The sequence below is a fragment of the Labrus mixtus genome, chromosome 11 (assembly GCF_963584025.1).
Source record: "Labrus mixtus chromosome 11, fLabMix1.1, whole genome shotgun sequence".
Taxonomy (NCBI): domain Eukaryota; kingdom Metazoa; phylum Chordata; class Actinopteri; order Labriformes; family Labridae; genus Labrus; species Labrus mixtus.
Genome location: NC_083622.1, coordinates 1,115,762 through 1,131,543, shown reverse-complemented (window position 1 = coordinate 1,131,543; position 15,782 = coordinate 1,115,762). Strand labels below are relative to the sequence as shown.

The following is a 15,782-nucleotide window of genomic DNA, read 5'->3' as shown; positions in this document are numbered from 1 at the left end:
AAACAACAGCAAGAACATAACAAATGCAAAATATTAAAAATAATTAAATACAATTCAACAGAAAAGAACCCAAAGTGCACGATAACCAACAGACATATATAACCCGATTATCACAAGAACCATCATAACAACCATCACAAGAACCATCATAAGAACCATCACAAGAACCATCATAAGAACCATCATAAGAACCATCACAAGAACCATCATGAGAACCATCATAAGAACCATCATAAGAACCCAGGAAACACAAGAACCATCATAAGAACCATCATAAGAACCATCATAAGAACCCAGGAAACACAAGAACCATCACAAGAACCATCATAAGAACCATCATAAGAACCATCACAAGAACCATCATAAGAACCATCACAAGAACCATCATAACAACCATCATAAGAACCATCACAAGAACCATCACAAGAACCATCATAACAACCATCATAAGAACCATCACAAGAACCATCATAAGAACCATCACAAGAACCATCATAAGAACCATCACAAGAACCATCACAAGAACCATCATAAGAACCATCATAAGAACCATCACAAGAACCATCATAAGAACCATCATAAGAACCATCACAAGAACCATCACAAGAACCATCATAAGAACCATCACAAGAACCATCATAAGAACCATCACAAGAACCATCATAACAACCATCATAAGAACCATCATAACAACCATCATAAGAACCATCACAAGAACCATCATAAGAACCATCACAAGAACCATCATAAGAACCATCACAAGAACCATCACAAGAACCATCATAAGAACCATCATAAGAACCATCACAAGAACCATCATAAGAACCATCACAAGAACCATCACAAGAACCATCATAAGAACCATCATAAGAACCATCACAAGAACCATCATAAGAACCATCATAAGAACCATCATAAGAACCATCACAAGAACCATCACAAGAACCATCACAAGAACCATCATAAGAACCATCATAAGAACCATCACAAGAACCATCATAAGAACCATCACAAGAACCATCACAAGAACCATCATAAGAACCATCACAAGAACATCACAAGAACCATCACAAGAACCATCACAAGAACCATCATAAGAACCCAGGAAACACAAGAACCATCATAAGAACCATCATAAGAACCATCATAAGAACCATCACAAGAACATCACAAGAACCATCACAAGAACCATTATAAGAACCATCACAAGAACCATCACAAGAACCATCACAAGAACCATCATAAGAACCCAGGAAACACAAGAACCATCATAAGAACCATCATAAGAACCATCACAAGAACCATCATAAGAACCATCATAAGAACCATCACAAGAACCATCACAAGAACCATCATAAGAACCATCACAAGAACATCACAAGAACCATCACAAGAACCATCACAAGAACCATCATAAGAACCCAGGAAACACAAGAACCATCATAAGAACCATCATAAGAACCATCACAAGAACATCACAAGAACCATCACAAGAACCATTATAAGAACCATCACAAGAACCATCACAAGAACCATCATAAGAACCCAGGAAACACAAGAACCATCATAAGAACCATCATAAGAACCATCACAAGAACATCACAAGAACCATCACAAGAACCATCACAAGAACCATCATAAGAACCATCATAAGAACCCAGGAAACACAAGAACCATCACAAGAACCATCATAAGAACCATCATAAGAACCATCACAAGAACCATCATAAGAACCATCATAAGAACCATCACAAGAACCATCACAAGAACCATCTTAAGAACCATCACAAGAACATCACAAGAACCATCACAAGAACCATCATAAGAACCATCATAAGAACCATCACAAGAACCATCATAAGAACCATCATAAGAACCATCACAAGAACCATCACAAGAACCATCATAAGAACCATCACAAGAACATCACAAGAACCATCACAAGAACCATCACAAGAACCATCATAAGAACCCAGGAAACACAAGAACCATCATAAGAACCATCATAAGAACCATCATAAGAACCATCACAAGAACATCACAAGAACCATCACAAGAACCATTATAAGAACCATCACAAGAACCATCACAAGAACCATCATAAGAACCCAGGAAACACAAGAACCATCATAAGAACCATCATAAGAACCATCATAAGAACCATCATAAGAACCATCACAAGAACCATCACAAGAACCATCATAAGAACCATCACAAGAACATCACAAGAACCATCACAAGAACCATCACAAGAACCATCATAAGAACCCAGGAAACACAAGAACCATCATAAGAACCATCATAAGAACCATCACAAGAACATCACAAGAACCATCACAAGAACCATTATAAGAACCATCACAAGAACCATCACAAGAACCATCATAAGAACCCAGGAAACACAAGAACCATCATAAGAACCATCATAAGAACCATCACAAGAACATCACAAGAACCATCACAAGAACCATCATAAGAACCATCATAAGAACCATCATAAGAACCATCATAAGAACCATCACAAGAACCATCACAAGAACCATCATAACAACCATCATAAGAACCCAGGAAACACAAGAACCATCATAAGAACCATCATAAGAACCCAGGAAACACAAGAACCCAACAACACGAGCTGAGACCAAGAGGAGCAAAGATTTAAAAAGATGTAAGAAACTAAAAGAGCTGAAAGAAAATCAAAAGATAGAAATAGTTAGATAGAAATATACCGGTCATTGTAACCGTTTGGTACAGGTGTTATGCCGATTTCATTAACTAAGATGATTAGTACGGTGGCTGGGACGTGCAAACCAATATTACAAAGTGTGAAACAATTTTACAAAGTTTGAGACAAATTTAGATTTTTTTTTGTTTTGGAAAGCATTTTTACATTTTATAAAACAAAATTACAAAAGCAAAACACTTTTACCACGGACAAAACACATTTATATTTTAGAAACACATTTACAAGATGTGTGAATCTTGCCGAAAAGGGAATGTACCAAATGATGGAAGTGACCGGTAAATTAGTTAATTTTGACAGGAAGATTGTGTGAAATGCGTCATACAGAGTTTATAATGACCGGATGATGTTGTGTCCGTTTTGTGGATACCACCTGAGACAGTTAACAGGATTTTGCCGTTGTGTGGAAACAGACAAGATGGAAGGACCAAGCGCACCTTCCGTCTTGCCCGTGTCCTTTAAAAATTCCAGAAACCGTCCACTCGACACAAAAAGCAAAATCGTGTTAACTGTCTCTCAGACGGGTTCCACAAATTGAACACAACATCATTTGGTGTTCTGCTTGTAAATTCTTCTCAGCACTCGTAAAAGCCGTTTACATCTTGTTTTCAAAAATGTACATTTTGGCTGTCCTTTGTCAAACTGTTTCACACTTTGGTTTGCACTTCCAAGCCACCGTAGATTAGGACCAAGTGGGAGAAATAAATAATGAGAGGAGGAAGATTTTTTTTGTCTAAATGCACTTTGAGAAAAAAGACTAAATGTCAAGAAGAAAACTAAAATACAACAAGAATAAAGTCAGAACTTCCATTCATTATCTGCAATGCTTTTCCTGTTAGGGGACGCGGCGGGGCTGGAGCCGATCACAGCTGTCATTGGACAAGAGGCGGGGTTACACCCTGGACTGTTCTCCAGCCAATCACAGGGCTGACATACAGAGACAGACTGTGTGGCTACAGGACTAACCACTGCAGCCAGTCGGAATGTCACAAAACTGTATTTAGACTGAATTGTAGACATTCTGACTTTATTAATTAATTAATTTATACTTTATTGATCCCGCGAGGGGAAATTTGTTTTTACACTCTGTCTAGTAAACATGCTACACAAACATAGGCTGAAATACACAAACATGCACAAACAGGATCCTATGGACATGCACTAATGGAGGGGTCTCAGAGTGAGGGGGCTGCCCACGGCAGGTGCTCCTGGGCTGGTGGGGGGGTTGGGTGCCTTGCTCAGGGGCACCTCGGCAGTACTCAGGAGGTGGACTGGCACCTCTCCAGCTACCAGACCAATTTCCAGGCTTGGTCCATGCCGGGATTTGAACCGGTGACCCTCTGATTCCCAACCCAAGTCCCTACAGACTGAGCTACTGCCGCCCCAATTAATTTATTCTGCACATTGTGATATTTTTTCCTCTATATTCTTTCTTTTCCTCTTGCCTAGCATAGATTTATGCTAGCCTATAGTTTTTTCTCAACATTTCGACTTTTTACTCAAAGTGCATAATGGAAAAAAAAAAACCTCCCCCTCCTATCCTTTTTCATTTCTCATGTTTGGCCTCAATCCGCTTCGTATTTTACTGATTTTGACATCCCAACTTACAACATTTACCCACAAAATTTCCAATTCGTTATCAACTGTTTTCCAGCATTGATAACATCAAATTGAAACAGGCCTCAACCACCAATTTATCTACAATATTTTTAATTAAATATATTTGGCAAAATGTTGGCTATTCTTCTGGTGTACCTTCTTTTTAATGCCAAGATATAAAAAAGTAAAGTCTCTGTGACGGGATGTTATTAGTGTTTGTGTATGTAAATTTCCAGAGCTGACAGATAATAATAATCCAGATCTTTTAAATGCACAGATGAGGAATGTCGATAATCCGGTGCAGCAAAAACGCCTTAAAACATTTCTGCTGCCAGTGAACCATCGTGAAGTGTCTGTGTGGAGACTACCTGCATGTTCTGCTGGTCAGGACTACAGAAACCCTGTGAGTCCAACGCTGCTTAACCCAGAACCGGAACGAAGAGTAGCGAGGATACCCGAACCCCCGGTAACCATGGCAACAGACTCAGCGACACGCCAGTTCGTTTTGGGGCTCGTGCTTCTCTCTGTCCAGGTTTTTCCGTTGGAGAGCAATTTAACAAGGTGAGATTTTTTTAAACTTTAAATTAGGCTAATAATTCTATTTTTTTTTTTTAATTCAACCTTTATTGAACCAGGAAAGAAAACGCATTGAGATTAAAAATCTATTTTTTAATAATCTCGGTGTGACGTTTAAAGTGTTGTCATAGTAGCTGCAGATTATTATCATTTTTTTGAGGTGTTAATAAAATTAATGCTAATTTTATTTCTCTTTAGTGCCAGAGGTTAGGCCAAAGCTCTCAATTACACATTTATAGTGTTTATTAATGACATAAATTTAGTCATTAAAATTGGTTAAAACGACTCTTTAATTTTTAGACCTATAACATGCGTCAGTAGGATAAAGCAAGTTTGAGCCATGATAACAGATCATCTTAAATATCCAGAACTGGACCTGTGCTGTGGAAGTTATTTATTACATACACAGATATTTTAATTAAAATTAAATGTAGCCTATTAAGTACATTTTCTAAAATCACAAGAGACTCTCAGAGAACACAACTTGGCTCTTGATGGCCACTTTACATAATTTTCTTTCATTTTGAGAACTTAAAGAGGACATATTCTCCCCCTCCTCCACCTTTTCAAACAGTCCCCCTGTGGTCTAAATGAAACATGAATCAAGCACCAGAGGAGGTTTGTGACCCTGTATAAACCAGCTCTCTCAGAACGTTCCGTTTTGGTGTGTGTGTCTCTTTAAATGAAATGAGTGAAAACATGGGGTCCGGTCACTTGTGCATGAGGCGAGTGGATCGTAGTATAGATTAAAAGATGTTAAGGTCCAGGCAAGACATATAATTTCTTGGAAGTTTATCCAACAATTTAGCTTACAATTAATAATTAGTGGCATCCTGTCTTTCCCTTTGGGCATTTCCAATAAATAAAAAATAAAAAATTGTTTGCTAAATCACAAGGTTGACATGACAAAGATTATTGGCTGAGTGTCTTAATGAAGGCTGAACCCAGTTTCATTTTCCCTCAGGGATGTAGGCATGGTCTGGCTCCTGGCTCATCCTGTTCTGTTCACATTTCCACACCATGAAGCCAAGAATACTTCAAATATGTTCAGAATGAATCATCCATAACACACACTAAAGCTTCAGAGGGCTGCAGAAGAGTATGAGGGAGTGTCCAACTGACAGGGACAGGAGACGCTGCAGCATGCACTCAAGACATCTAAAGCATCACGACAAAGGGAAAAGAGACATTAAAAGAAGAGGAAGAAGAAAGTCATTCTGCTCTTAGTTGTTTAAATTAATATTGTGCAGACAGGTACATGAAGGTAGACAGGTATAAGGGACGGGTTTGGGCTCGAAAGCAAAGACATGAGGGACTTCTTTTGGATGACTTTTCTAGAGGTTGACTTGTTGCTGTTTTCTTACAGCCAGATACTGATTTGGAAAAAAAATTGATAAAAGCATCATCACACAGCTGTTTCGGGAACATCCAGACATAATGTTGTGCAAAAAATAATAATAATTCAAGATAATAATGAGGAATATTGGCGATACAGTAGATAGACGTCATAAAAAAAAAAATGTTTGTTTGCTGTTTTTGAAACCGCCTTCTACATACTGTTGCCGTATCTTCTGCATAATGTGTTCAAAAGTAGTGTGTAGTATGACTGCCAGTCGATGGTTATTATGTGGTATACCAGTCCGGCTAAGCTGGTTTCCATTCTTGGAATGAGGAAGTAAACAACAGTCCAGCTGACAACAATAGTGTAGCATCCACCAAGTTATTTAGAGCAGAAATGAAGATGTTTACAGCCTGGTTCAAATAACCAAATAGGTCTGATTAGTTATTGTCCTCATTGGCACACACTGTACGGGGGGGGGGGGGGGGGGGGGGGGGTGTTCTTTAAAGTCTTTATATTTGATTTTTCACACTTAAATATAATAGAAATCAAGTATCTCCTCTGAAAATAACTCTGTGAGTCATGACTGTCTACAATGGGTGTAACACCCGAGTCCCACTGTCTGTGATGTTTTCAGAGTTTTCAGAGTCCTATCTTCACTTTGTTTACATCGCCAGGACGGCCGGCTGACTCCTCCCCTCGTGTATAAAAGTTGTTTAATTGAGGGACTAGAGAAAAGAAGAATAACATACTGTACTCACTGCTTAACTGTGTTTCTAGATCACGCTCATTTCAGGTAAATTTACATGCAGTGTGAAGATACGAGCAGAATAAAGATCGCTAGCATTAGCATGCTAACACAACAATGCAGCGCGAGTTGTTTTGGTTTCATGCTGGTGCTCAAGGGCGACATCTGCTGGATCAAAAAAATCACATATAAAGCCTTTAAAGAAGAAGCTGATTATATTGAATGTGATTTCTCTCCACAGATCCTCTACACAGGCGGATGTTCTGACGCCATACAAAGAAGGCCATGGCCCCTCCCACTCCTATCGCCACGTTAGAGACTGCCAGCACGTGGTCCATGGCAGGAGAACATTTGAGACCTGGCCCTCAGGTAGCCATGACGCCCTCTCTGTGGCCGAGTCCACTGTCTTCATATCAAACGAGCCAGGCAGGACGTCCCGCCGGGTCCACGGTCAGTGATCAGGTCAGCAGTTTCCGCCCTGTTTTCCATGCTGGCTATTTTTTTGGATCAAGTCATCTAATTTTGAAGAATCTCTTACACTCCCAGGCCACATGGCGTTCGTTCACGACCCGCTGAAGACCGTGTCGGTGTTGGAGCCGGGAGGGCCGGGCGGCTGTGGGAGGAGCCACAGGGTGACGGTGCAGGAGACGGCGGAGGCTGCCGGGTGTCTGTACGCTCTGAACGCCGGCTTCTTCAACACCTCGACCGACGGTTGTCTTGGCAACGTGGTGAGCGACGGTAAACTGGTGAGGGACAGCCAGGGGGTGCAGAACGCCCAGTTTGGCATCAAGAAGGACGGCAGCCTCGTGTTTGGGTAAGAGAAGAAAACTGACCCCAAAAATAAGCCCCAAAAAATAATAAATATAAGACGTATATAAAGTAATCCATCTGTCCAGGTTTCTGTCCCAGGAAGATGTGTTGGACCAGTCGAACCCGTTTGTGCAGCTGGTCAGCGGTGTGATGTGGCTGCTGAGGAACGGGGAGGTTTACATCAACCAGAGCCTGCAGGCCAAGTGTGACAAACTGGTGGACCAGGGTAAAGCTGCAGGGAAACATCAGCTGAAAGTCAGAGCATTTCAAACACAGCAGGACATTTATTGTACTGACTGCTCTGCAAGAAATACACACAATCAGAAACACCTCACACATAGGGATGCAGTGATAAGAGAGTATGATGGTATCAACATTAGTTGTTTTTTAAATGTGCAAATGTTAAAAAAAAAGTGCCAGACAATATGCAAACAAAACAGTCAGAGGACAATAAAGACCAAAACATACTTTAAAATACTGAGACATTTAAAAAACAAAGACATTTTTAAACTCTAAGAAATAGTCATAAATAACTTTAAGAAATAGTAATAAATAACTTTAAGAAATAGTAATAAATAACTTTAAGAAATAGTCATATCTAACTTTAAGAAATATTAATAAATAACTTTAAGAAATATTAATAAATAACTTTAAGAAATAGTAATAAATAACTTTAAGAAATAGTCATATATAACTTTAAGAAATAGTAATAAATAACTTTAAGAAATATTAATAAATAACTTTAAGAAATAGTAATAAATAACTTTAAGAAATAGTAATAAATAACTTTTAGAAATAGTAATAAATAACTTTTAGAAATATTAATAAATAACTTTAAGAAATAGTAATAAATAACTCTAAGAAATAGTAATAAATAACTTTAAGAAATAGTAATAAATAACTTTAAGAAATAGTAATAAATAACTTTTAGAAATAGTAATAAATAACTTTTAGAAATATTAATAAATAACTTTAAGAAATAGTAATAAATAACTCTAAGAAATAGTAATAAATAACTTTAAGAAATAGTAATAAATAACTTTAAGAAATATTAATAAATAACTTTAAGAAATAGTAATAAATAACTTTAAGAAATAGTAATAAATAACTTTTAGAAATAGTAATAAATAACTTTTAGAAATAGTAATAAATAACTCCAAGAAATAGTAATAAATAACTTTAAGAAATAGTAATAAATAACTTTTAGAAATAGTAATAAATAACTTTTAGAAATAGTAATAAATAACTTTTAGAAATAGTAATAAATAACTTTTAGAAATAGTAATAAATAATATGTATGGTGGTCTTAAGAGGGAGAAGAGAGAAGGGGGTTTATGTGTGTGTATTTTATGATTGTGTTGATGTTATTCTCATGTTGTGATTTGAAAGGTAAAAAAAACAAAAAAATGTTTGTATCTTAACAGAGGTGTTCAGGGATTTTGTGGATGTGCTGTCAGCGAGGACGGCGGTGGGTCACGACGCCCAGGGCAACCTGGTCCTGTTTCATGTGGACGGACAGACCAACGAACGAGGGTAACATCACATGTTTTTATATATTTGAGTCTGTGGGATGGGATGAGAGTCACAGAGATTCCAACATGGATGCAGACTGGTTAGCACCAGGAATAGTTGCAGTTCTTGCGGGGACTTTTAGGGGCCAGATGGGAGGGTAGGTAGTATTGGCTTTTTCACTTCCTGGAGCTAGCATCAACAGAGCCTGGGTCTCTTAAAGGTGGATGACTGGGATGAGGGATGTCTTCACTGAGCACTTATCTTGTCATCAGGGCATCAGTACTGTGTGTTTATTTCAAATCTATCAGTGTTGGTTTTATGAATCAGAATAAACATGTGAGGCATTTCTATTTGTTGTTCATCCATCCTGCTGGCCAGAACTCTCTGTGTCATTCAGATCATCTGTCAGCAGTTCCTACACACTAACAATCATGTTTTTTTTGGTTCATGAGCAGCATGAATCTCTGGGAGGTGGCAGAGTTCCTGAAGACAAACGGCGTAATCAATGCCATCAATCTGGACGGAGGCGGGTCTTCCAGTTTTGTTATCAACGGCACGTTGGCCAGCTACCCGGCGGACAAATGGTGAGCTAAGAAAAGCTGGACTGTCCTCATGTGACATTTATGATTATAAAACCTGGCCCTATTTTGTTTGAAAGAGTAATGGGTTCAAACTAGTTTTGCTCTGATTCAGTAGATTTCTTTGTCCCGAGCTGTGAAACAGATTATAATGGATGTAACCTAATTCTGTGGAGCAAATATGACCAGTCAAAGAAGTAGTTCTTGTTTTGGGCCCTGACAGGCTCAGAGTCTTAGAAAAACCAGAAACAGACAATTTAATCACTTTCTTTAAAGGTCACACTTCTCCATGTTCCTCTAACTCTAACATGTGTCTCTAGTCCGTCTACAAACCCCCCAATCATGAGAAAAGTCCATCCTCTCCGTCTTTTGCGTGCTCCACTTTTCAGAAAATGTGTGCTCAAACAGGCTGTTTGGAGATTTTCCCTTCATGACATCACAAAGGGCAGTAGCCCCTCCCCCATGTGGGTGACACTCCCACAGCTAGGTGTTTGTTCTGCCCTCTGAGTCTGCCTTCTCACTGTAAACAATAGGACATGGAGCGAGAAAGCACCGAGTACACCCAAGCCCTTCCAGAGAAGGGGTGTGGTCAGACACAGCTCATTTACATATTTAAAGGTACAGACACAGAAACAGCCTGTTCTGAGCAGGGCTGAAATAGAAGGGTTTATAGACATGATCAAATACAGGATCAGAGTGGATTTACAACAAGAAACTTCACACACATGTTTTGAGGAGCTCTGAGACTTATTTAAACTGGATGAGAAGGAGGACCAAATGTGACCTTTAAAGACACCAGACTCCTTTGGAAAAAACATTTCCATCAATTAAAAGATGATTAATCGTTGCAGCCTAAACTGCATGTAGCAGAAAAATTACAAAAAACATGACCAGCACAAAACAACGATTTGAATACCCTGACAGGTTAAACTGTTCGTCTACACATGTTGTCTGATTTTCTAAAAGAACATCTTTAGCTGCTTGTTAAAACCCTTTGTTGCATCCTCCATCTCTGTTCCCAGTAAATCTGACAGCAGGTGGCGCTGTGCTCGGCCTGTCTCCACCATCCTATGTGTTCACCGGCGGCGCTGCAAGCCGGAAAAATGCAGCAAAAACGGAAAGTGTGTGGACGGACGCTGTCGGTGTCAGGAGGGCTGGCAGGGAGACGCCTGTGACTCTCTAACGTGTCAGCCTGCAGCATGCAGTCCTCACGGCGTCTGCACACCGGGTGAGTGTGGAGGAGGAGCTTAGCTGCAGCAGAAACATGAAAGATTGATGGAATGTGTAATCACAACAATTACAAGTGAAGAGATACTATATCACTTTTATATGAATCTGCTCTGACAGCTGATTTGTTGTGTCAAGGACAGGACCTTTAAGGTTGTGAGTTGTCCTTAAGAGACAGCAGAGAGTTGAGGAGTTTTGTTTGCTACACTTTAAAAATTGTGCCTTTTAAAGTCTCAGCACCTGAAGGAGTTATTAAAATCTACTTCAAGTTTTTATTACAGCCAAATCTGAATAACTTTCCCATTCATATTTTACCCTTTTCCATAATCTCCCTGAAAACACATTAAAGGAGCAGTATGTAACTCTGACTCCTAGTGTTTAAAATGGGTACTGCAGTCTAAATTCTAAACATCATAGAGAGCTGTCTCCCCCCCCCCCCCCCCCCCCCCCCTCCTCTCTAGAGTCCATGCTCACACAGGTCACCATGTGGTGGACTCTGAAGCTTCAGTGTTTATCCAGCTCTGCATGGGTCTGTAAACCTTTCTGTGTTCTAACCTCTCTCCATTTTTCAAAAGCATCTCCAATATTGATCCTAGTTTGAGCACGTTTCTGCTCGTGGAGCTTATTAGAAACATGCAGAGGCTTTTTAGGTCGGGTACAATCACTTCTATCTGAACCACTTCTCTTGCCCGCTTCCATCTCTGCAACACCTGTTGACCTGATAACTGCTCTCATATCTGGCAAACCGAGGGGCGTCCAAAACAGCCGTGTGTGTGTGTGTGGGGGGGGGGGGGGGGGGGGGGGGGGGTCTTAAAACCGTCTACCTTCTCTGGTCCAAACAAATCCAGAGCATTCAGGAGCAGAATCTAAAGTTAGAAGGAGGACATACTGGCTGCTGCATTGTTGTCAGAGAAGCCAGCACTTCAACATGTTTCCTTAATGATCAGAGAGTAAGATACCTTTATCATTTAGTTCAGTAGATATCTTACTGATTGGAGCTTTAACATATTCAACATAAAATGTATGTTATCATATTTTCCACTGACGTACATCATGATGTGTTTTATGACTTATAGGTTTTATAACGCTTGTTTGTCTGTCTCTCTTTATTACAGGTGGGTGTGTCTGTGATTCTGGATGGAGAGGAATGAACTGCAGCGAAGGTAAACAGAGATATCATCTGTCATTGCTATCTGTCATAATGCAACACAGAGAACTAATAAAAAAGCTTTACTTTACTGAGAGGATGGACTTTTCTCATTGGGGGGTTTGTAGACAGACTAGAGACACATATTAGAGTTAGAGGAACATGGAGAAGTGTAATTTGCATAATATGTGACCTCTAAAAATAACTAAAATCATCTGAGGTCCCTTTCTGTGTTTTCTCTCTCCGGGGTATAGAGTGCCTACCAGGTTTCTACGGCATCGGCTGCAGACAGACCTGCATCTGCTTCAACGGAGCTTCCTGTAACCACGTCCATGGAAGCTGCATGTGTCCTCCTGGTTTCCACAGCAACTTCTGTGAACAAGGTAGCTTGTTCCGCTATAGAATAACAACCTGAGCCTGTTAGGGACAAAAACAACCTTCAGTGGACGCACTTTGGGGTTCCGGTTGCAGTCTTAGCCATCAGCTGCTGGCTGAAGCAATCTACTGAAGCAAAGTCAAAACGTTGTGTACCTACTAACTATGAAGACTCTAAAATGTGTGAAATATGACTAAGATTTAAAGCGTTTCCGTAACTCTTGTAAAATCTGTGTGTGTGTGTTAGTGTGTCCTCCAGGTTTCTTCGGTGTGTCCTGCGCTGAGAGGTGTCAGTGTGACGATCGGTGCTCCTGTAACCCGCTGACAGGAAACTGTGTCTTCAACATCGACGACAGATTAAACAAAGGTGACACATAGAGACAGATAACTCCTGCCTTATGGGAACATTTCATTCAACGTGTTACTCTTCTTCTTTCCTCTGCAGGTCGATGTTTGGAGAAACAGTTGTTTACATCATGGCAGGACGTTTACAGAGACAGACCTTCTCAGACAAAGTAATTCATCCTGAAGCATTCTTTTTGTTTTCTTATCCTTCATCTTCATGACTCTGTTCTTGCACAGTCTACCAAACTTAAGGCTCAAATATTCTTGCTTTTGAACCTTGCGTATTTAGTTTATTCTTGTCCTGTCTCAATCAAGGAACAGACGAAGTAAAGAAAATTAAAATGTAAAAATGTATTTTCATTAACTGAGGCTTTACCAAAATAAAACTATGACAAGCTGACTCTGTATCTTGTTTGTAGTTTTTGTCTTAGACACGAGCACACTGAGTGACACACAGCCTGTCCTACAGTCTGTCTCAGGAATGTGAGTTTTTTATTTTTGGACGACCTTGCTGTCTGCAGAAGTTACAGTTTTTCCCCCTTACTCATAGAATATTTTAAAGGATAAGAAGTTGCTTGATATCTTCCTCTGAACCATTATCGTTAGAGAGAGACAAAATAACTCAAACTAACAAACCAGCACTCTCACATTCAACCCTTAATGAATAGTTTCCTTTGGTTGCTTTCACAAATACTCTGTTAATAATCCAGTCTGTAACCTGACACTTAGCCTGAACTTAAACTTTCCTCTTCTCCCTGCAGTCAAACGTGGCTGATAGTCACCGTCACTCTGGCTCTCTTTCTGTTGATCCGACTGGCTGTTCACCTCCTGCGGGCGAGTCGGAGGTGGTTCCTCTTCAGTTACTTTCCCCTGAGCAACATCAGCAGACAGACGCCGCTCGCTGCAGTTATACAGAGTCTGTGAGATGCTGCAGACATCCTCCTAACAGACGTGAGAACAGAAGACGGAGACATTTTACAATGATGCAAATATCAGAAATCCAGTGACAGGAAAACCGTCCACTGGATGAAGGAGAAAAAAACAATGAGTTGGTGCCCTGTTGACCCACACTGGGTCCATTTTTAGCTCTGAATTTGTATAAAATATGATATAAAACCAACTTAAAAGACTGGAACACCTGAAATAGTTGTTCAGCGTTTTGAGGAGTGTCTGCTCGAAACGTCTGTGTGATAGGGCTGGACGATATGGACCAAAACTCATATCTTGATATTGTTTAGCTGAATGGCGATACTCGATATATATCCATATGTATTATATTAACAGTGGAAACACATGGAAAAATAAACTACCTGTTTGTGAATTTAAAAAGTAATATTATAAAATAAAAATGTTCCTTAAATACAATAAAAGAGAGAGAGAGGAGGAGCAGGGTTAAGAGAGACAGACAGTCAGTCATCATCAGTGAGATGAGAAAAAAGTGACCTGGCACCTCTGTAACATTATTTTAATGTAACATAAACTATATCCATATTAACGATATTGTCTTACCCTATATCTTGTTTGAAAATATATATCGATATATCTTAAAAACTCGATATATTTCCCAGCCCTACTGTGTGATAATTAAAAGTTAAATTCGGACCTCTGATCTGGTCATTTTTCTTGATTCGGACATTAATTCGGGATTCAGCACCCAGTTGTTATACTCTGTGAGGACGTTGAGTTGTTTCATTACTATTGAACCAAAACAACCACATCCAAACTGGGGTTGGTTTGCACAGACCTCGCCAATCACAGTTTAGAATCTGGACTGCAGTACCCATTTTAAACACTAGGTGTCAGAGTGTGATGTAATCAATCAAATACATTTCCTGCCTCTGTAGATTCAATGTAAAGGGATGAACACATTTTTCACTCCATATAGATATGATTGAATTTGGAGCCTGTTTGGTTCACTGTTTGTTTTCTTTTTATTGTTCTTTATGTTCACAGTCATGTCTGTGCACGTTGTTTTATTTGACAATGAACTTTATTTAACAAACACATGATCAATGATAAACAATACAAAACAGACATAAACAATAGGCTATAGAACAAAAGCAAACACGCCAGGGAACAACATAACAAAACAGGTACATTTAGTTATGTGGAACACAAATTCACATTTTTAATAGTTTTATTATTTTTGGCTGAAGTCGTCGTTTTAATGTATTTGAAAGTTTCTTTACAAAAAGCCAGAAAGTGGTGTTTTTTATGGTATATTTACCTTTATTAATGTAAAACTTTGCTAGATATTTAACGAGATTCAAATGAAAATATTCATTTGTATGTGTCACATTGAAATTCAAAACATTTTCCAGAAGAAGCTGAAAATGACAAATAACGTCTTCTAAAATAAATCACAACGTACGAGAATGTTACGGTAATATTACTGTATGATACTGTATGAGCCGTACAGGTAAAAACACCTATAACAGATAAAGGTGACGCGTGACGCTGTTCAGTCAGGAGTTAGTGACAGTCATGAGACTACACAGCGTCAAGTTACTACAGTACGTCAGAAATACCGGAAATATTCCTATCAAAACAAAATTAGGAAGCTAAAATTTAAAAGTTAATGTTAGAAGAGAATAAGAATTTTAATGTATGTGTTTTTTTAATGCATGACGAAACAATTTACTATAATTTCCTTCTTAACATAATCAATATGAATATATTCTTACATTACTTTTATCTCTGTTGGGAGACAAAAAGTTGCTGGACAATTAATATTTTCCATAATAACTTGTTTGATCATTGAGGAAGAAGGTTGTGCAAACGAC

General features: G+C 39.0%; 1 protein-coding gene across 3 annotated transcripts; it reads left to right on the top strand.

Moving 5' to 3' along the window:
* The first annotated feature begins 4,699 nt into the window (after positions 1–4,699).
* Positions 4,700–14,464, top strand: LOC132983252 (N-acetylglucosamine-1-phosphodiester alpha-N-acetylglucosaminidase-like). Of its 3 annotated transcripts, none has more exons than XM_061049496.1 (12): positions 4,700–4,903; positions 7,247–7,455; positions 7,552–7,819; positions 7,902–8,041; positions 9,240–9,348; positions 9,783–9,911; positions 10,928–11,133; positions 12,248–12,295; positions 12,534–12,662; positions 12,902–13,021; positions 13,100–13,169; positions 13,761–14,464. In XM_061049496.1, exons 1-12 carry the CDS (start codon positions 4,815–4,817, stop codon positions 13,921–13,923), a joined length of 1,680 nt encoding a protein of 559 aa, XP_060905479.1. In that variant the 5' UTR covers positions 4,700–4,814; the 3' UTR covers positions 13,924–14,464. The 3 variants fall into 3 exon arrangements, with proteins under 3 accessions (XP_060905479.1, XP_060905480.1, XP_060905481.1); XM_061049497.1 differs by lacking the exon at positions 13,761–14,464 and adding an exon at positions 13,419–13,484; XM_061049498.1 differs by lacking the exon at positions 4,700–4,903 and having other exon boundaries at positions 7,314–7,467.
* Positions 14,465–15,782: the final 1,318 nt, after the last annotated feature.